At 44.8% G+C, this 21205-nt stretch overlaps 1 protein-coding gene across 9 annotated transcripts in view; it reads left to right on the top strand.

Moving 5' to 3' along the window:
• FRY (FRY microtubule binding protein) overlaps positions 1 to 21205 on the top strand; it is a 396935-nt gene that overhangs the window by 251830 nt on the left and 123900 nt on the right. For all 9 annotated transcript variants that reach the window (XM_077158984.1, XM_077158986.1, XM_077158985.1 and 6 more), the window contains 4 exons: positions 10209 to 10312; positions 10666 to 10774; positions 12499 to 12585; positions 19421 to 19592. In XM_077158984.1, coding sequence (XP_077015099.1) covers positions 10209 to 10312; positions 10666 to 10774; positions 12499 to 12585; positions 19421 to 19592 — 472 coding nt within the window. The remainder of the gene's footprint in view (positions 1 to 10208; positions 10313 to 10665; positions 10775 to 12498; positions 12586 to 19420; positions 19593 to 21205) is intronic.

Below are 21205 nucleotides of genomic sequence, written 5' to 3' on the forward strand. Positions count from 1 at the left end.
TGGAGAAAGACTGAACCACATTCCAGAGTTCAGGTCAACCTACCAAGCATTTATTACATGCCCACTGTGTATGTGAGGTTTTAGAGAAGGTGCTAGAAGTGGGAAGGATAGGAGGCAGGCAATTATATGAAAACAACATATGGAAGATTGTCTCTTCCTTGAGAAGCCTGGCATTTCATTGGAGATTATATAATGAAGTCTCAAACTGCATAATACAGACCATGAGGGATGTCAAAGTTTGTAAGAAGGAGAGACCTATGTCATTTGGAGAGAGCTGGAACCAGGTAGCAATTAGGCAAAGTCAAGGCAATGTTCTTTTACTTTATGGGTAGTGAATTGTTGGAATTCACTATTTTAATGCTAAAAGATATAAAAAGATCCTTGATGAATAGGAAAATGGAATGAAAGTATATCACATATATTTGGAACTTAACCCAGGTGTTGCAATTAGAATATTTCAAAATGGGAGGATTATGGGAAGACGGCAGAGTAAGTCTCCACCAAAACAACTACTGAGCTAGTAGAAACTTCTGTATCAACTATTTCGAAACTCTGGAGTCTGTTAGAACATTGTGCAGTATCCAAGGAAGAACTGAAGGAAAAGCCTGGTAACTCACAAGCCATGCAGCAGCTACCAGCCCTCTTCCCCCAGCCAAGTGGCAGGCAGCAGTGGGACTCAGCCCAGGTGCCTGGTGCCAGGCTAGTGCCAGGATGGCCTATACAGATCTAGTCCTCCAAAATCTTGGGTGTGTGGTCTGATCACTGATCACTACTTTTGATCAGCTACTTCAGATCTCTGGAAGAGGCCAGCTCTGAGGGCAGTAACTGCTCCACACCCCTCAGGCAAAAGCAGCGAAGGAGTCTTAAAGAGGCAATGCCCTTTTTCTCTCTTTTTTTTCTGTCCATCTCCTGATTGGGAGCAGAAGTCATTTGGAAAAGTTACAAATTGATGCCTCCAGCCTGCCACCAAAAAAAAAAAAAACAAGCGATTTAAAAACTTGAAAGAAAAAAAAAACCCACAATCCTAGATTTCCAGAGTTATAGCAACATAAAACTCAAACTATCCAGTTCTCAACAAAAAGATTACAAAATACACAAAGAAACAAGAAAGAATGGTCCATTCACAGGAAAAAAAGAATTCACTAGAATCCATCCCTGAGAAAGCTTATACATTGGAATGATTAGTCAAAGACCTTAAATCAACTGCCATAAATATGTTCAATGAGCTAAAGGATTCCATGTGCAAAGAACTAAGGGGAATTAGGAAAACATTTTCTGAATAAAATAAACAGATGGAAATTATAAAAAGAAACCAAACAGAAATTTTGGAGCTACAAAGAAAAGTAATTGAAATGAAAAGCTCATTAGATATCTTCAACTTCAGGTTTGAACAGGCACATGAAAGGATTGGCAAATTTAAAGACAAGACATTTGAAGTCATCTAATGTGAGGACCAGAAAGAAAAAAAAAGATGGAAAATGAACAGAGCCTGCAGGACATATGGAACAGCATCAAGCATAACAACTTATGCATCATTAGAGTCCCAGAAGAGTAAAGAAAGAGAGAAAGCAGCAGGAAAAGTATTTGAAGAAATAATAGCCAAAAACTTTCCCCAAATCTCATGAAAGATATGAATATACACATCTAAGAATCTCAAAGAACTCCATGCAAGAGAGACTCTAAGAGATCTACCCCAACACATAATAGTGAAATTGAAAAAATCCAAAGACAAAGAAAGGATTTTGAAAGCAGCAAGATAGAAGCAGCTTGTCACATAAAGGAATTCCCAGTAAGATTAACAGCGGATTTTTCCTCAGAAACCAAGGAGTCAGGAGACAGTGGAATGACATAAACCGTCAACCAAGAATTCTATATCTGGCAAAATTATCCTTCAAAAGTGAAGGAGAAATTAAGATAGTAACAGATAAACAAAAGCTGAAAGAGTTCATTACTAGAAGACCTGCCCTACAAGAAAATAAAAGAACACCAGACAGTAACTCAGAGCCATAAGAGGGAAAAAGAACATCAGTAAAGATAATAACAAAGGTAAAGATGCAATCCTGTATTATTGTACTTTTGGGTTTGCTTCCCCCTTATGTGACTTAACAGGCAGATGTATAAAATGACATTTTATAGTTATGTTAATGAGCATACAATGTACAAAGATGTGATCTCAGACAATAACAACATAAGGGGGGAGATAATATTTAGGAACAGGAAGTTTGTTTATTACTGAAATTAGTCAATTCTAGGTTATTAGTTTAAGATGTTAATTATTAGTTTAAGATATTAATTGTAATAACAAAAGTAACCACTAAGAAAATAACTAAAAAATGTAGAGAAAGGGTAAGTACAAGGGAATCAAAAGTGTACACTACAAAAAAAAAGCAACTAAATACAAAGGCAGTGATGGAATAATTGTAAGGAATTTTTAGGTTTTACACCAAAAGCACAAACAACAAAAGGAAAATGGATAAAATTGACTTCATCAAAATGAAAACTTTTTTTGTGCATCAAGTGACATTATCAAAAAAACAAAAAGACAGCATACAGAATGGGAAAAAATATTTGGAAAACTATATATCTGATAAGAGTTTAATATTCAGAATATATAAAGAACTCCTGCACCTCCACAACAAAATGACAAACAACCCAATTTAAAAATGAGTCAAGTATTTGAATAGACATTTCTCCAAAGAAGAAATTCAAATGGCCAATAAGTATATGAAAAGATGCTCAATATCAATAGTCATGAAAGAAATGCAAATTAAAGCAGCAGTGAGATACCATTTCACACCTACTAGAATGGCTGTTATTTAAAAAACTGAAAATAGCAAGTACTGGCATGGATGCTGAGAAATAGGAAGCTTTCTCCATTGCTGGTGGGAATGTAGACTCCTGCATCCTGTGTGGTAAACTCTTTGGTGGTTCCTCAGAAAATGAAACACAGAATTACCCTATGTCCCAGCTATGTATCCAAAAGAATGGAAAGCAGGAACTCAACAGATATTTGCACTACAAATTATTCACAATAGCTAAAAGGTGGAAACAAGCCAGTGTCCATCGGTGGATGAATGGGAGAAGACAATGGGGTCGATCCAGGCCACAGACTATTATTCAGCCATGCAAAGAAGTGAAGTGCTGTTGCTACGACATGGGTGAGCCTTGAAGGCAACTTGCTAAGTGAAAGAAGCCAGACGCGAAAGACCACATTGTATATGGTTCTCTTGTAAAAACTATTTAGAATAAGTAAATTCATAAAGACAGAAAGCAGAATAGTGGTTACGAGGGCTGGAGGGAGGGGAGGCGTGGGGAATTTTGGCTAAAGGAACATGAGTTTTAGTTTAGGTTGATAAAAATAGTCTGGAAATAGATAGCGGTGAAGGTAGCGCAATATTGTCAGTGTACTTCATGTCAAAGAATTGCCCACTCAAAATGGTTAAAATGATTGTCATGACTATGCGTGTTTTACCACAATTTTAAATTAATTAATAATTTCTTTTTTATAAAGAAACTCATAAATATAAAGAAAAGCTTTCAAACTTCCCTGTGGAGTGCTCACTAAGGAAGAAATACCTGAGGCTTCAGAAGTATACTTACTGGAAATAGCTTCAATATTTTAGGGATTCAGAATCAGCCGCGTCACTTCATGAGGGCCACCAAACCAACGCATCCTGCCTTTACCTGTTCCCTCCAGCACCCTTTCCGACTTCTCTCCCACCCTCCTCCACCACGCACCTCGAATAGCATGAATGCAGCTGTGAGTCCTAAGCGAGTAACTTGGTTGCCATCTTTGGTGTCTTCTGCAGAGACACGTCACCAAGGTGGCATCTTGACGTAGAGCAGAACGAAGTATAAGTGGGCAGTAAAATGCTTCCGCCTTCAGAGAAAACAAGCTCCCATCTCGTGTCCGTGCCCTGGTCAGTCCTCAGCCTGTGGGGTCTGCAGCAGACTGCCTTGGGAGCACGGATGTGACTTTAATACTCAGTCATCGTTAACTTTGTCCACTGTATATTAGCGATATACCACGTAAGGTGATGAGAAAGTTATGGCAGCTTCTTCCCAAGACTTTTGCATCTTTCAGGAGCTCTTGGTCTTTGGTGACCAATATTTTTTCTTCTGTGTACTTTATGTCAGAATCTGAAAGTATTGAGCTAGAAAAATCAGACATGACCTTCATATCCATAAGACACCTAATTCTGAAAAAGGAAATATGCTCTGAGAACTTGATTCTGCTAGTATTTTAAAGTTTAATATTTAGTATGTGTGTGGAATAACTGCACATTAGTTTCTGATGCTTCCAAATAGATATAATTGGGAGAAAGTTAAATTTCTTTTCTTCTATTGTAATGACTATAATGTGCCAGTGAGGTCCAGATTACAGAAACAGAATAAAACTCGAGAGTTGAGAAACATGTTCCCTGTATGATTAACCACAGAGCTCTCACTTGTTGGAGATCTCTGCTACGCCAGGCAAGTGGCAGGAGCACGGTGGGCACGGGGTGGCAGGGGGTTGTCTCGTGACAAGGCTGCAGGCCACTTTAAGCTCTCCCTGTGCTTCTGTAGGCTTACTGGATGTTCTTCTAGAAGTTTCTCAGGTAGCAATATTCCATTTGAAAAGCCAGACATTAGCCTAGTTTCACAGTCAGAGAAACCATTGTAGAGATTCTCCTTTTGTCTCAGTCACAGCTAGAGGTAGCAGTTGAGTTAGTCATTGTTTCTGCCAGTCCAGCTGGACAACAACAAGTGCCATGCCAGGCGCTGTTCCAGGTGCTAGCAGAGGGGATGCAAAACTGTGAGGCTTCCTGTTCTCCCGGACATTGCAGTTTAGCGGGGGTCATCAAGCTGGTAAATGACAGCTAGACAATAGACAACAGACAAAGAAACAAATGCATAAGCAAAAAAGCTCAGATAATGATAGTGCTATAAAAAAAATTAAATTGAATGGCATTTGCTCGGTAAGGGTACAAACAAGGTCTTTTGATTTCTAATACAAATCTCAAGAAAAATGTGGTTGCCATAGATAGATTTGACAAAATTTGTTTTCAGCACTTAATATACATTTGAATGTAATAATCACAATACAATTTAAGGGTTCCTTTTTCTTAGCTTTTAATATAATAATGGTATGGAGATTGATGATATCTTTATTTTATAATTGGAGACTTTGAGTGATACATTAAAGATTCCATAATTATTGCCTGAAAGCAGTGAAATGGGTGGCATCATTTAATTAAAAATAACTACTATTCTCTTCGTAAATATCAAATTTAAATGGTACTATATTAGCTGTTTTAAATATTAATTTTCAAGACATGGTTATTCTTCTTTAATGTTAAGCTCATTTCTAGCCTTGAGAATATCTCTTAATCTGTGTTCTCAGAGCTGTCAAAATAAAGGCACATTTCAAAGTGGAATTTATGAATTCTAATAGTGCACATAAACTGAGCCTAAGAATGAGTGGTCAGATGTCAATGCGTTCTTTTCCATGGATGCCTTATCCAGCCTTTGCATAGAAAAAAGGGTCTTCTCGCTTGTTCCCATAGTAATTTTAGACATCATCCTACCTTGTATGCATATGTAATTTACATAATGCGATCATCAAAAAGTATCAATTATGAATATGGTAAATTGATTTGAGTATTAAAAAGAAATACCAAAAGAGAAGGAAGATATTGACCTGGATATGCAAAGAAATATAATTTAAAGAAGTAGATTTACTTAAATGCCTTTAAGAGAAAACCAGAAAGCATTTGAGAATAAAAAGATCAAAAGGTAGCAGATTGCTGTTATCGTAAGGAAAAGTAGAGGCTTAAGGAGGTGGGTGTGTGTGCAGCAGGCTGACCACCACACTGAGCGCTGGCCAAGGTTGAGACACGCTGGGTCAGGGGAAAGTCCCCATGGCACAGTGGCCTCGCTGTTTTTGGTTTGTTTGTTTTTTTGACAGCAGGTTGGAACATGCCACTGAAGCCACTCGTTTCTTCAACAATTTTATCACTGTAACCTCAGAGCGTAAGTTAAGTCATAAGAACTGCACAGATTCCAGTGGTGAACTGGTCTGTCGATCTTGAGGCAGAGACCATTGCATAAATCTCCGGTTTGAGGGGTGTGCTCAAAGCGTCTCCCTCTTGAATGAACTGGTGAGCCCTGCTGTGTTAGGTGCTGTGGGGGTACAGGACCACTCGGGAGGGAGCCTGTCTCCACGTGGGGTGCACCCTCCAGGCCCCAGCAGCTTGTTCCGCAGCTTAAGGCTTTGAAGGCTGGGCCCAGATCGCCTGCATTTGAATTCTGGTTCTGCCGCTTAGCGATGTGGCCTTGGGTAAGTTACCTAACCTCTCTGTGCCTGGGTTTTCTCATCTGAGAAGGGAGGACAACAGCAGTGCCCCCTCCATAAGGTGTTTCTTTACCGCAAGGTGAGAATTACGATGTGATAATGTATGTAAAGCACGGGTGGCAGTGCCGGACAGAGTAAGCAGCTCTAAGCTACGTGTACCGGTTGCTAGAATTGGAGGAGAAGTCAGTCCAGTCCCAGCTGTCATTTACTAGCCTGAAGACCTGGAGCGAGTCATTTAGCTCCTCTCAATTATTAAATTCCTCAATTGGAATCATGTTACATGAAAGCACTTCTGAAATGCCAAAATGCCCTCAAGTGTCCAATGGCTAGTGATGTCATTCTGTTACGAGGATTGGCTTCCTAATACCCGAGGGCTGCCTTGTGTGTCGGTTCTGTGAAAGAAATCTTATGCCTGAGTCTTTTAGATACTATGTGTGGTTCGTTTTGTGTTTGTTTTTTTAATATTTTTTGTAATACATTTTAACATGTGCTGATAGTAATGTCTTTAGTATGTCCTGGTGGCGGTCACTGAGGCCGACAGATGAAGAAACCTGAGTTCCCGGAGGTCCCCTCCTGTAGGACACATCCAACCAAGTAAAGCAGTAGAATGTGTCCTAGGAAACGAGCAGGAGGTGCCTGGCAACGTCTTGGGGATGAGGACGGAGTGGAAAAGCAGGGAAATGTAACAAGAGAGAAAGACAGCTAAGCTGAATGTGCCAGCAGGGTAGGAGTTTCCCAAGGAGAGCAAAGGCTGGAAGGCGTTCCAGGCATTCAGGGAATTGCAGAAAGGATGCTGGAGCCTGAGGCACCGTAGCCCGAAGCGAGGCGAGCAAATCCATTTAAGAGCAGCTGCAGTGGTCAGTGATATCGTCTTGAAATGCTAAAGCCATCAGACGTGGAGTTTTTTTTTTAACCTGTACGAGATCCACAGGCAAACAAAACAACAAAAGGCAGCCATGCTCTTCAGTCTCTATGGGAGCAAAAATAGGCCATCTCAAATACAGTCTGAAAAGTGAAAGCACAGGGGGCAGGCCACAGCGGCTCAGCAGGCAGAGTTCTCACCTGCCATGCCGGAGACCCAGGTTCAATTCCCGGTGCCTGCCCATGCAAAAAAAAAAAAGTGAAAGGACATCAGCCACAAGTACCTCAAAAAGGTAATGGCAGGGAAAAACAGAAAAAAAAGTATAAAATAGATTGTTAAACAGAAGACGCTTAGATGAGTCGTTTAACCTAGAGATCTCAATTAAGCCTCTCAGTGAAATTGAGATTCTTGTCCTACTTATCATGCTATAAGATAAAATGTCCATGAAGGAATGTTGAACTACACACTATGGACATAGAAAACACTGTTGATTACAGTATTAGAGGGAACAAGTCACAAAGGAGGAGACGTGCCCCCAGGATGGAAGCCCCACGAAGGTAGGGGCCACGCCTCCCCTGGCCCCTTGGTCGCCTGCTGCCTTGTGCATGCCAGTAGTTCTTGTTGCCAGGAACAGAGCCAATGCCTCACATGCATTAACTTACTTAATTCTAAACCTTCCTACCAGGTAGGTCCAGTGAGCATCTGCATTGCAGATGAGAATGAGGCCCCCAGAGCTGAAGGGCATTTGCCCAAGGTCACCGTGTGGTTAATAAACTAGAGCCCCCCCAGCCCAGTCAGGCTGTGTCCCCAGCCTGCTGTTACCCACCCCGCATGCGTGCTATGGGTGTCTGCTGATCTGGAATGGTTGGAGGAGGTTTTTTAATGATGGAATAGTTTAATAGCAACTTTTTTTTAGTAGCCTCTAGTTCCTTTTAGTAACCAAAATTTTTGACAGATTGTAAGTTGCATCATACCTTTCTTACTAATAGGCAAAATATATATATATATAATCCTTCATGTGTAAATGCACACTTCTAAAGAGCTGCTTTACGACAACACAGACATAGGAAATCTATCTTTCTTAAATCTAAAACTACTCTTTAAAGTCTTTTCCATAGAATTCGTTCACCTGGTTCGTCTTTTTTCAATAACTAGCTGAAAAGTAAATTTTAGCCCAGATTATTTCTTAACAGTTGTAAATTCTACAGAAATGAGCATCCCAAGAAGAAAATAGCTAAATCAGTTTTGGCAAGATAAATAGTTGAAGAGGGGAAGGACAAGGTCAAGATGTCATTTAGAGACTGTTTAGCAAACTTTGGGTTGGTCCCCGCAGAATGCCGGGGACAGATGCTGGTGCCCCTTCCTCTCTGAGACCCCACTGTGCACATGCGCGCTGCTGTCCAGACAAGGAACCCTGTGAAGGAGCTGAAGGGCTACCCAAGGGTCTGGGTTGGGGGGTCCTCGCGGGGGGAGAATCGTCTTAGAGGGAAGGCATCAGGACGTGCGGCGTGCACGAGAGAGGGTCACCCGAGGAGACATAAGGAGTGAGCAGGTCGCCTGCTGGGATGGGGTGAGGAGCTCCGATATGGAAATGGAATGAGTTCGAGTTTAGGGAACTCGTGGGGGAATAAGGGTGGGAGGCAGGAAAGGTCGGGTTTGAGCCAGATTACAAAAGCCAATTATGTCAAGAAAATTCAGCCTGAGCCCAAAGGCATCAGGGAAACCACCGAATGAATTCTGTTTAAGTGGGGAGGACTAGAGTTGGTGCGAGGACAGCGGGGAGGCAAGCCCGCTGGGGAGGCGGACAAGGCGTTGACTGCAGCCCCCAGGAGCCAGTGCTGAAGGCCTGACTAGTCCAGGGGAGGTAGGCGTGGAGAAGACATCAGGTTTTTGAGACATTTTGTAGATAAATTCTTAAAACTCAGGATGAAATGAAGGAGTGACGATGTCCATCTGATGACGACAGCCATGCCCTCCTCTCTGCCTGACTTGGAGTGACCTGGAGGCCACGGCTGCACCCCAGTAGGTCCCTGGGCCTGGCTGCACCCCCCTGCAGGCAGAGGGCCTCCTACATGGGCTCTCTGTCTCAGTTCTGTCTTGGTGACCCTGTGGCCATCACGAGAAGCCGCCTCCTATGGCCCCTGCCTTCTTCCGAGCCCCACTGTCACTGCTGCTTCTCCCCAGCTCTTCCAAGCAATGTGCCAGCTGTCCCCAGCCCTGCAGCAGGCCCAGCCGTCTGGCCAGCACCCTGCCCTGGGCATGTGCGGGGCCTCTGCTTCAGGACCTTGCCCTCCCCTTCCTTTCCTCAACACCTTTCAAAGTTGCTAGTGCCGAGCCGTGCCTCACAAAGTAGGCATTCGAGTATTTGTTTGGTGAAGAAGAATTTGCTGAGCACGCGGTGAATTTTAGGTTGCTCTGAGTTGCCATCTGCACCTGGGACCATTTCCTGACCCTGTTACCTGAGTGTGTGTGGGTTGCCCTCTCCCCCGTCCCTACCCCGTCCCGACCAGCCTGCCCAGCTGCCCACAGGTTGATTGTGACTGTCTGGCTCCCGACCCGCGTAGACTGTGAACATCTTGAGGGGAAGGGTCGCTCTAGACCCCCGATTCTACACCGTGCCCTGTGCCCATCAGGCACTGGATAAGTGTGCAAAGGTGATTGGATGATGGGTCAAAGTAATAAGAATGTTTTGCAGGACACAGTCAACATGAGGACAAATGGACCCTCCTCTTGGCACCAGGGAAGGTGGGTTCCCTGGGTGGCAGGGAAAGGCATCCTCTTGCCCACTCCTGTGGGCACACGAGAGAATGGCGTGGCTGCCCTCCCCAGCGGCCACCTGGCCCCTCCTCGCCGACTCTTTATCCAGGGGCCCTGGAGGCCCCGGACACCCCCGGACACTTCAGCGACTGCTTAGGCTGCGTGCCCACCGCGGCCCCCCACTCCCAGGCTCCCCAAGAACCAGCCCCGCCATCCCCGCTGACCTGGCAAGTTCCCTTCTGGTTTCCATTGCAGAGTAAAGACCCTAAGATGGCTCGGGTCGCCCTGGAGTCTCTGTACCGGTTGCTGTGGGTCTACATGATTCGGATTAAATGTGAGAGCAACACGGCCACTCAGAGGTAAGGGGTTGGCTCCAGTCACCAGTGAGCACAGTTTTCTTTTTATTGCCCCCTGTGCAACCCCCTGAGCAATTGTTCGAGGCTGACAGTTTCTGAAAGATCTAAATCCAGGACAGCTTCTTTCAGGCTTCATTTGCCACTTTAACAAAGGAAACGACCATCATGTCCCACCTGCCCTTAGTTTTCCAGAAAACCTTTTCATAGAGTAATTATGCTAATGGGAGAGCGGTGAGCTGGTTTGTTTTCCTTTTTCTGAATCCTCCCTGATAAGATGAAACATCTGCCATTTTCCCTTAAAGAACTGGAGCTCAGCCAATCTTGCCTATTTCTCTTTTTTCCCCTTTCTCTTCCAGCCGACTTATAACCGTCATCACAACACTTTTCCCCAAAGGGTCCCGAGGCGTGGTGCCGAGGGATATGCCTCTGAACATCTTCGTGAAAATCATCCAGTTTATTTCCCAGGTAAGGAGAAGCTTTGGGCAGTGAGAGCCTCCCAAGCACTGTTAGGTAGCCAGTCTCCTTGTGAAATACTAAGAAGTGAAAAGTCTAAAATAATATCTTACATGTACAGACTTTTCAGAAAGGTTTTGAAAGTATTGTCACACATACCTGCCCACCCCCTCCCCCGTTTTTTGCTTCAAAACAAATTGTGACATGGGCATTTTGGGCATTTGACAAATGAAGGAAATTGTTTGTGTTAGAAACAGTCTCGACTCTTAGGCCTCTTTTCCCACAACACTCTGCCTTAAATTCTCCAAGTCAGGATGAGTCGAAGTGCTTGGAGGGAAATCCGGAAAATACAATTTAGTGAAACTTGAGGAATAATAATGCTCTAACTTTTACCCTGTAAAAAGGGAATAATATAATGAGTATTAGTTCTTATTAAGAACTTACTGCTTGTCAAGAACTTTTCTAAGCACCTTATGTATATTAATTCACTTCAAAATTGGTCTAATAATCCTAAATGTAGTTTAACATGTACTTTATTATTTAGTTCCAAGATTGTACTCTTTAAAGCACTTTGTGAGCAAATGATTTACCCCAACTTGTGATTTTCAGAGGAGGATGAAAGAGACAATTTTTCTGGTCCAGCCTCTGCCACAAGGCAGCTAGCTCTGTAACTTTGAGCAAGTCAGAAAACATTTTTTCTCAGCTTCTTGATGGTTAAAATGAGGAAGGAAATGCTTGCCCAGCGTGCCTCAGGATGTTGTAGAGCTGAAGTGAAATAATATGCATGAAAATTCTGTTGATATACAAGTGATTTAAAGATGTAAGTTTCCATTAATGTAACAGACTACTTCAATATACGAGAACACTGCGTGTTTAATACAACAAAATGCCTTTGTAATATTTGTACTTAGGGAAAGGGCATACCTTCTTCACAGGCAGATGAATTAATGTAGCTTTTGTTTGTGTGGTTATCAGGTGGCTGAGAGCGTGCTTTGATTATTCTGGAATATGTTCCACAGCATTAGCCATCAGATCTTGGTAGCCACTGTCTCAGATTATTGGAATCTTGCTTAAAATTCTCATTTTTAAAAAACCTTGATTTCAGGAGTCTGCCCATGCCAAAAAAGAAAAACAAACAAAAAGACCTTAATATGTCCTATTTGTTGATTTTTCATCTTATTGACAAAATTGTTTGTTATGAGCAAAAGGATTTTCAATGTTAGAGAACAGAGGAAAATGGTCATTTCACAATAGCTCTTTTAAAACCACATTTTAGGGGCAGGCCACAGTGGCTCAGTAGCAGAGTTCTCCCTGCCATGCCAGAGACCTGGGTTTGATTCCCGGTGCCTGCCCATGCAAAAAAAAAAAAAAAAAAAAAAAAAAAACGCATTTTAAACTGAGTTTCAAGAAGTTACCAGCATTTGTAGTACATATATGCAGAGTTTATTCTGTGTATAAACAAGACACTCCAGGTGTTTTATGGTTTTTGTTTGAAATTAGTCATTCACTGCTTTAGGGCTAATTGCATCTTAAATGACGAAGCTGTGTCTGCAGCTCCAGGAAAACAAGCTGCTCCACTGTTCAGAGAAGCCTGTTGTTCCGTGGGGGAGGCTCCGTGACCCAGAAACCTTCAGTGCCCCTCTCCCGTTAGCATTGTGTGGGTGGCATAAAACCAACCATTTCATGTTGGATTTGCACTTGAATTCTTGTGTTTTGTTTTCTTGTTTTCACTACAGGAGCGTTTAGATTTTGCAATGAAAGAAATCATTTTTGATTTTCTTTGCGTGGGGAAACCAGCGAAAGCTTTCAGTCTCAATCCAGAGGTATGAGCGCTCCTTTCCTGTGCTTCTGGCGGAGCGGGTTTGCTTTGAGACTCTGGGGAGTGGCTGCAAGACATCTTCTCTGATATTGCTTCTGATTCTTTCTGTTCAATTTATTGGATTAAATAGTAAAGATGGTGGAATTTCAGAAGTACATTTTGGATGAATAGACTTAAAATGCCGAAAGATGGATGTGCTGCCCTCAATGGGCACCACCCATTGCCGCCCTTTACACTAGAGTAATTCTTGTCCACAAAAGTCATCTGTCACTACCAGTCAGGCTATTTTATTCAAGAAAATTCATCACTTTAAAGTATAATTATTTTGGTGCAGATTAGCAAGGTTGGTATTGAGAGGTAATGAAACAGAGGAAAAGACACTTGTAATAACAAAAATATTAAAACACTGGAATTGTACAAATTATGTATGCAAATAGGTTTCTGCTGCAGGATCCCGGCGCAGGGCCAGGCGGATTGTGGGAAGGAGTAGGTGACGTCTCTGACAGGCATTATATGCAACGTGGAAGAGGGGGCGGAGCTAAGCAAGAGAGGAGTGCTAAAGAAATGAAAAGCATTCAATTTTAAACTTTTTAAAAATGCCGTTAACCAAGAGAAGGGCCTGCCAGCTGACTCTTTCTGCAGACCTTCCGCTTGGGGTGATAGAAATACCACTGGGCAGACGTCAGCAGAGCTGGATTGGCCAGTCCCTACACAGGCCCTGCCCCTCTTACTTGCTGTGTGGACACCAGCAAAATGGACAAAATGTTTGCTTGACTTATCAAACAGAATAACTGTGATTTTTGGGAAGAGTGCATTACAAACTCTTAAGCAAAAAATACGGAATAAATCCCACACCATAAAATTTAAAAGCGATTGTCCCTATCAGCCCTGTGATGTCGTCTGACTCCTGCATCCCGTGAGGGAAGAAGAGAACCCAGAGACCAGAGGCTCCAAGCAGGCAGCTTGGTAGGAGCAGAGGGAACCCAGGGCCCCCGAGCTCCTTCCCACCACACGCTGCCCCAGGTCCATAACGGTCTGGTGTCTCCTGACCGTGGAGGCTCCTGGAATGGCTGCAGTCAGTGGGTCAGTGAGAGGGAGCCAAGCCAGTGCAAATTACCAGGGCCAGAGGCCAACTGTGTGAAGAGTCTTCTCATCCTGTGGAAGTTCTCACAGTATTTTTCACTTCTCAATACTCATGGCTGAACTATCTTTAATAATTGATTCTTGGAATTACCAGGCTATTTGTCTGAAAAGAACATGGTACTAGCTCCTACCCTCATTATCACTGTCTAAAAAATTATCTTTGGCTCTTCTCCCCAAACTCCTCATTCAAACAATGATTCATTAGTTAACCTTTCTGTGGAGAGCAGTTGATATTGTGTTTTTAAAAACTGCCAGAAATTGGAGGAGATATTTGGGTATTTCTGACGAAAATAGGAGATAATTAGGTATCATCTTCTACTTCTCTTGATCTCTTAGGGCAGTGGAAGAATGTATTCATCTGTAGTTTGTGTTTATATACCCAAAGACCTACCCAGGCTCCAAAGCAGCCAAGGATGAGAGTAGTCTATGAGTAGATATCATACATTTGACCAGTGATGATCAGATGTGGGTGCAGATAAGATGTTGGTGCAGTTTCTCAGGAAGCAAATACAGATTGGGTCTTAAGAATGGTTTAGAATGAGCTTGTGGGCAAGGACCAGAGATCTAAAGGGTTATCTTAATGCTGCAAAGTCTGCATTGTGCCATCACTCAATGCTTGGGTAATTTCCAGGCAGTCATCCTGTTTTAGGAGGACCTAGATGACTTTCTCTGCACATCCCCATCATCACAGGAGCTCGCCCTTCTCTAAGAAGAGTGCCTTGGTCATCTATTTCTCAAGAGTTTTTCCTTGATCTAAAATAACATGGAACTTGAGGTCCTACCTAGAAGGCAAGAAAAAGAGATGAGATACAGATTAGAAAGGGAGAAATAAAACCTCTTTGTTTGCAGATGATATGATGTAGAAAACTCCAAAGAATCTGTAGAAAACTCCAAAAATCGGTAGAAAACTATGAAAACTAATAAATGATTTTAGGAGGTTTGCAGGATACAGATAAACATGTAAAATCAATGCATTTCCATATTCTACAGATGAACAATTGAAATAAAATAATACCATTTATCATAGCAATAAAAATCATGAAATTCATAGTGATAAGGGTAACAGAATGTGTGAGATTTGTATGTTGAAAACTATAAAACATTTATGACAGAAATCAAAGAAGACTCAAATAATTGGAGAAATAGTGAGTTTGAGGATTGAAAGACTCAATATTTTTAAGAGGTTACTTTTCCCCAAATTGGTACATATACATTATAATCCCAATCAAAATCTCCGTAGGCTTTTCTATAGAAATCAGCAAGCCAATTCTAAAATTTTTACTGAAAATCCAAGAAACTAGAATAGCCAACACAGTTTTGAAAAAGAGAAATAAAGTTGGAGAACTAGCACATCCTAATTCAAGACTTACTGTACAGCTCATAAAACAGACTCACTCATATATGATTAATTGATTTTCAGCAACAGTGCCACGTTAATTCAATGTATAAAGGATAATCTTTCAATAAATGGTGCTAAACAATTGGACATCTACATGCGAAATAATGCACCTTGGTCTATAACTCCCTCTTTATGTAAAAATTAACTCAAAATGTATTATAAACCTAACTAAAGTTGAGCACTATAAATCTTCTAGAAAAAAAAAGAGTGAGAAATCATTTATAACCTCAAAGTGGGCAAAAGTTTCTTAAATAGGACACAAAAAGTATAAGTCAGTATTTAAAAATTGATGAATTTGACATCAAAATGAAAAATGTCTGCTCTTTGAAAAAATAATGTTAAGAAAGTGGAGAAAATATTTTCAAAGTACTTGTCTGATAACATGCTTCCATCCAGAATATATAAAGAGATCTCATAACTCAATAAGAAAATAACCCAATTTTTAACATGGACTAAATGATCAGCCTCATTATATGAGGTTCATTATATATATCAGCCTCATTAATTGATTTTCAGCAACAGTGCCATGTTAATTCAATGTATAAAGGATAATCTTTCAATAAATGGTGCTAAACAATTGGACATCTACATGCGAAATAATGCACCTTGGTCTATAACTCCCTCTTTATGTAAAAATTAACTCAAAATGTATTATACACCTAACTAAATTTGAGTTAGGTTATTTGGGTTATTTTCTTATTTAGTTATGAGATCTCTTTATATATTCTGAATGGAAGCATGTTATCAGACAAGTACTTTGAAAATATTTTCTCCACTTTCTTAACACTATTTTTTCAAAGAGCAGACATTTTTCATTTTGATGTCAAATTCATCAATTTTTAATGATCAGTCTCTTGGCCAAAGAAGAGAATGGCCCAGTAAGCACAAGATGTTCGGCATCATAGCCCACATATGTGACTGTTCTTAAAGAGCCTTTTCCCCCCAGGCTGCCTTAGTTCCACTGTTGCAGAGGATGACCGCTGCCCCTTTGAGGGTGCCAGGGTCCCCTGGGCAGAAACGGATGGTGCCCATGTCAGCCACCCCCTCTGAACCTGGAGAAACCATCCCAGCTGCCTTCTGGTGAGGCAGCGCCAGTGACAAACCTAATTCCATTTTCCCGGATTTTCCCATTATTCCTTTCGCATACTGATCTCAGTGGTGAGCAAGCTGAGCTGTTCTAGAAGGCCAGTGGTTTGGTCCCGGTGGAGCCATCGGGTCCCTCCTCTTGTCCCGGTGGAGTCATCGGGTCTCTCTGGTCCCGGTGGAGTCATCGGGTCTCTCTTGTCCCGGTGGAGTCATCAGGTCCCTCCTCTTGTCCCGGTGGAGTCATCGGGTCCCTCCTCTTGTCCCGGTGGAGTCATCGGGTCTCTCCTCTTGTCCCGGTGGAGTCATCAGGTCCCTCCTCTTGCCCCGGTGGAGCCATCGGGTCTCTCCTCTTGTCCCGGTGGAGCCATCGGGTCTCTCCTCTTGTCCTGGTGGAGTCATCGGGTCTCTCTGGTCCCGGTGGAGCCATCGGGTCTCTCTGGTCCTGGTGGAGCCATCGGGTCTCTCTGGTCCCGGTGGAGCCATCGGGTCCCTCCTCTTGTCCCGGTGGAGTCATCGGGTCCCTCCTCTTGTCCCGGTGGAGTCATCGGGTCTCTCTTGTCCCGGTGGAGTCATCGGGTCCCTCCTCTTGTCCCGGTGGAGTCATCGGGTCCCTCCTCTTGTCCCGGTGGAGTCATCAGGTCTCTCCTCTTGTCCCGGTGGAGTCATCGGGTCTCTCTGGTCCTGGTGGAGTCATCGGGTCTCTCTGGTCCCGGTGGAGTCATCGGGTCCCTCCTCTTGTCCCGGTGGAGTCATCGGGTCTCTCCTCTTGTCCCGGTGGAGTCATCAGGTCCCTCCTCTTGTCCCGGTGGAGCCATCGGGTCTCTCCTCTTGTCCCGGTGGAGTCATCGGGTCCCTCCTCTTGTCCCGGTGGAGTCATCGGGTCTCTCCTCTTGTCCTGGTGGAGTCATCGGGTCTCTCTGGTCCCGGTGGAGCCATCGGGTCTCTCTGGTCCTGGTGGAGCCATCGGGTCTCTCTGGTCCCGGTGGAGCCATCGGGTCCCTCCTCTTGTCCCGGTGGAGTCATCGGGTCCCTCCTCTTGTCCCGGTGGAGTCATCGGGTCTCTCTTGTCCCAGTGGAGCCATCGGGTCCCTCCTCTTGTCCCGGTGGAGCCATCGGGTCCCTCCTCTTGTCCCGGTGGAGCCATCGGGTCTCTCTGGTCCCGGTGGAGTCATCGGGTCTCTCCTCTTGTCCCGGTGGAGTCATCGGGTCCCTCCTCTTGTCCCGGTGGAGTCATCAGGTCCCTCCTCTTGTCCCGGTGGAGTCATCGGGTCCCTCCTCTTGTCCCGGTGGAGCCATCGGGTCTCTCTGGTCCCGGTGGAGCCATCGGGTCCCTCCTCTTGTCCCGGTGGAGTCATCGGGTCCCTCCTCTTGTCCCGGTGGAGTCATCGGGTCTCTCTTGTCCCGGTGGAGTCATCGGGTCCCTCCTCTTGTCCCGGTGGAGTCATCGGGTCCCTCCTCTTGTCCCGGTGGAGTCATCAGGTCTCTCCTCTTGTCCCGGTGGAGTCATCGGGTCTCTCTGGTCCTGGTGGAGTCATCGGGTCTCTCTGGTCCCGGTGGAGTCATCGGGTCCCTCCTCTTGTCCCGGTGGAGTCATCGGGTCTCTCCTCTTGTCCCGGTGGAGTCATCAGGTCCCTCCTCTTGTCCCGGTGGAGCCATCGGGTCTCTCCTCTTGTCCCGGTGGAGTCATCGGGTCCCTCCTCTTGTCCCGGTGGAGTCATCGGGTCTCTCCTCTTGTCCCGGTGGAGTCATCGGGTCTCTCTGGTCCCGGTGGAGCCATCGGGTCTCTCTGGTCCTGGTGGAGCCATCGGGTCTCTCTGGTCCTGGTGGAGCCATCGGGTCCCTCCTCTTGTCCCGGTGGAGTCATCGGGTCCCTCCTCTTGTCCCGGTGGAGTCATCGGGTCTCTCTTGTCCCGGTGGAGCCATCGGGTCCCTCCTCTTGTCCCGGTGGAGTCATCGGGTCCCTCCTCTTGTCCCGGTGGAGCCATCGGGTCTCTCTGGTCCCGGTGGAGTCATCGGCTCTCTCCTCTTGTCCCGGTGGAGTCATCGGGTCCCTCCTCTTGTCCCGGTGGAGTCATCGGGTCCCTCCTCTTGTCCCGGTGGAGTCATCGGGTCCCTCCTCTTGTCCCGGTGGAGCCATCGGGTCTCTCCTCTTGTCCCGGTGGAGTCATCGGGTCCCTCCTCTTGTCCCGGTGGAGTCATCGGGTCTCTCCTCTTGTCCCGGTGGAGTCATCGGGTCTCTCTGGTCCTGGTGGAGTCATCGGGTCTCTCTGGTCCCGGTGGAGTCATCGGGTCCCTCCTCTTGTCCCGGTGGAGTCATCGGGTCCCTCCTCTTGTCCCGGTGGAGTCATCGGGTCCCTCCTCTTGTCCCGGTGGAGCCATCGGGTCTCTCTGGTCCCGGTGGAGCCATCGGGTCCCTCCTCTTGTCCCGGTGGAGTCATCAGGTCCCTCCTCTTGTCCCGGTGGAGTCATCGGGTCTCTCCTCTTGTCCCGGTGGAGTCATCGGGTCTCTCTGGTCCCGGTGGAGTCATCGGGTCTCTCCTCTTGTCCCGGTGGAGTCATCGGGTCCCTCCTCTTGTCCCGGTGGAGTCATCGGGTCTCTCTGGTCCCGGTGGAGTCATCGGGTCTCTCTGGTCCCGGTGGAGTCATCGGGTCCCTCCTCTTGTCCCGGTGGAGCCATCGGGTCTCTCCTCTTGTCCCGGTGGAGTCATCGGGTCTCTCTGGTCCTGGTGGAGTCATCGGGTCTCTCTTGTCCCGGTGGAGTCATCGGGTCCCTCCTCTTGTCCCGGTGGAGCCATCGGGTCTCTCCTCTTGTCCCGGTGGAGTCATCGGGTCTCTCTGGTCCCGGTGGAGTCATCGGGTCTCTCCTCTTGTCCCGGTGGAGTCATCGGGTCCCTCCTCTTGTCCCGGTGGAGCCATCGGGTCTCTCCTCTTGTCCCGGTGGAGTCATCGGGTCTCTCTGGTCCCGGTGGAGTCATCGGGTCTCTCCTCTTGTCCCGGTGGAGTCATCGGGTCCCTCCTCTTGTCCCGGTGAAGTCATCGGGTCTCTCTGGTCCCGGTGGAGTCATTGGGTCTCTCCTCTTGTCCCGGTGGAATCATCAGGTCCCTCCTCTTGTCCCGGTGGAGTCATCAGGTCCCTCCTCTTGTCCCGGTGGAGCCATCGGGTCCCTCCTCTTGTCCCGGTGGAGTAACCGGGTCTCTCTGGTCCCCGCAGAGAATGAACATCGGGCTGCGCGCCTTCCTGGTGATCGCCGACAGTCTGCAGCAGAAGGACGGCGAGCCACCCATGCCCGTCACGGGGGCAGTTCTCCCTTCAGGAAACACACTGAGAGTCAAGAAGACCTATCTGAGTAAGACTCTCACCGAAGAGGAGGCCAAAATGATAGGTGGGTTCCCCAGATGTGTCAGAGCTGCGTGTAACGGAGCCTTTTGGGTGGCTGGGAGAGCCTTGCCCCGCGGGCTGCGCGTTCAGCACCGTCTTTATGAAAGCAGTTCCTGTGGCCTTCCAGCGTGAAGGCCTCTGATGGCTCCCCGCAGCGCTTGTGTTACTGCCCTTTAAACTTTTTGGAACTTCCTGGTAAATATTTTGCCACTGAAACGTTAGATTTTTATCTGTGGTCTTTCCTATCCTCTACTACTGATGGTCTGCATTTTACAGACATCTGTGTGTTTTTGTAGATAATACCACTTATAAAACAAACCCCTGTGTGTGTATAATACATATATATACATTCATCCATTCATTCACTCATTTTTTAGTGTTCATTTTCTTCTTTTTTTCTGTAAAATTAGTCTAATCTACATTTTAAATTTCCCAAAACCCACAGCAAGCCAAATTATATTCTGAGTTTAGTCTACATGAGATTTTTAAAATCTAACTCTAATAATCTAAAGAGATCATTTTTCTTGCCTTTATTTATTCCTACTAAGTACTAGAATTTAGAAGTCAAATAAAAACTTTATTAAGATGGGTCCTGTATTGCAAAGGCATGAAAGAAACAAATGAGGAAGCTTTTTGCTTCTAAATATTTATCTTTAGTTATATAAACCTTCATTGATTTGAAAAAGATTTAAGGCATGAGAAATAACTACTAGTAGTTTTTTTTAAGGTACAAATTTTAAATACAAAGCTGTTTGTTTTTCATTTATCTACCATATATAAAATGCCTATGCATTTATGAAACATATATTTTCTTGTGCATAAGACACTGACACTGTATTTAATGAGCAGTAAAAATTAGGTGACTAAAATTCATTTTGCTTCATCTATGCTGTGAAGTCATTTTTGTGCTTCACTAAAAAAAATCCCCATATATATTTCAGAGAATAATATAAAGTTTTAAACTCCTAACCCAAAATGAGAATTATTCTTTGTTCATGTAATCACCAATGATGGTGAAGTTTCTTATGTTATCCAGGAACATAAATTTCTAAAGTGAAACTTGCTACTTTCTTGTTTACTTCAATTCTTCTACCAATTTTTTCCTTTGAATATTTGAATTATGATTGATTGGATTTAGATCATTATTTGTGGAACACATGCTGAATGCAGGGCACAGGGCCCAGATCTGCAGAGAAAGAAGTGGGCTCGGACTCAGCCCCTCTGCTCAAGGTTGTCACTGACCCATAGAAAGTCTTCAGCAAAAAACGTCACAGAGGATCAACAAAAACATTCAGCCATAAAAAGGAAGGGCGTCTGGTCCATGCGATAACATGCATGTGGAACCCTGAAGACATTAGGTTGAGTGAAATAAGCCAGACCCAGAAAGGCGGATATCAGAGGGTCCTGCGTCCGTGTCATAGCTGGAATAAGCAAATTCATAGAGACAGAGAGAAGGTTACAGGTTATGGGGGCCCGAGAGTGAGAGAAGGGGGAGTTATTCCTTGATGGGTGCAGAGGTTCCTTTTGAAGTGACGGAGAAGTCAGTGTGACAGGTGTTGGCGATGGTGGCCCCGTGGTGGGAAGGCAGTTGACACCACTGCAGTGCACGCCTGAGAG

Source organism: Tamandua tetradactyla, chromosome 4, assembly GCF_023851605.1.
Source record: "Tamandua tetradactyla isolate mTamTet1 chromosome 4, mTamTet1.pri, whole genome shotgun sequence".
In the NCBI taxonomy this organism is placed as follows: domain Eukaryota; kingdom Metazoa; phylum Chordata; class Mammalia; order Pilosa; family Myrmecophagidae; genus Tamandua; species Tamandua tetradactyla.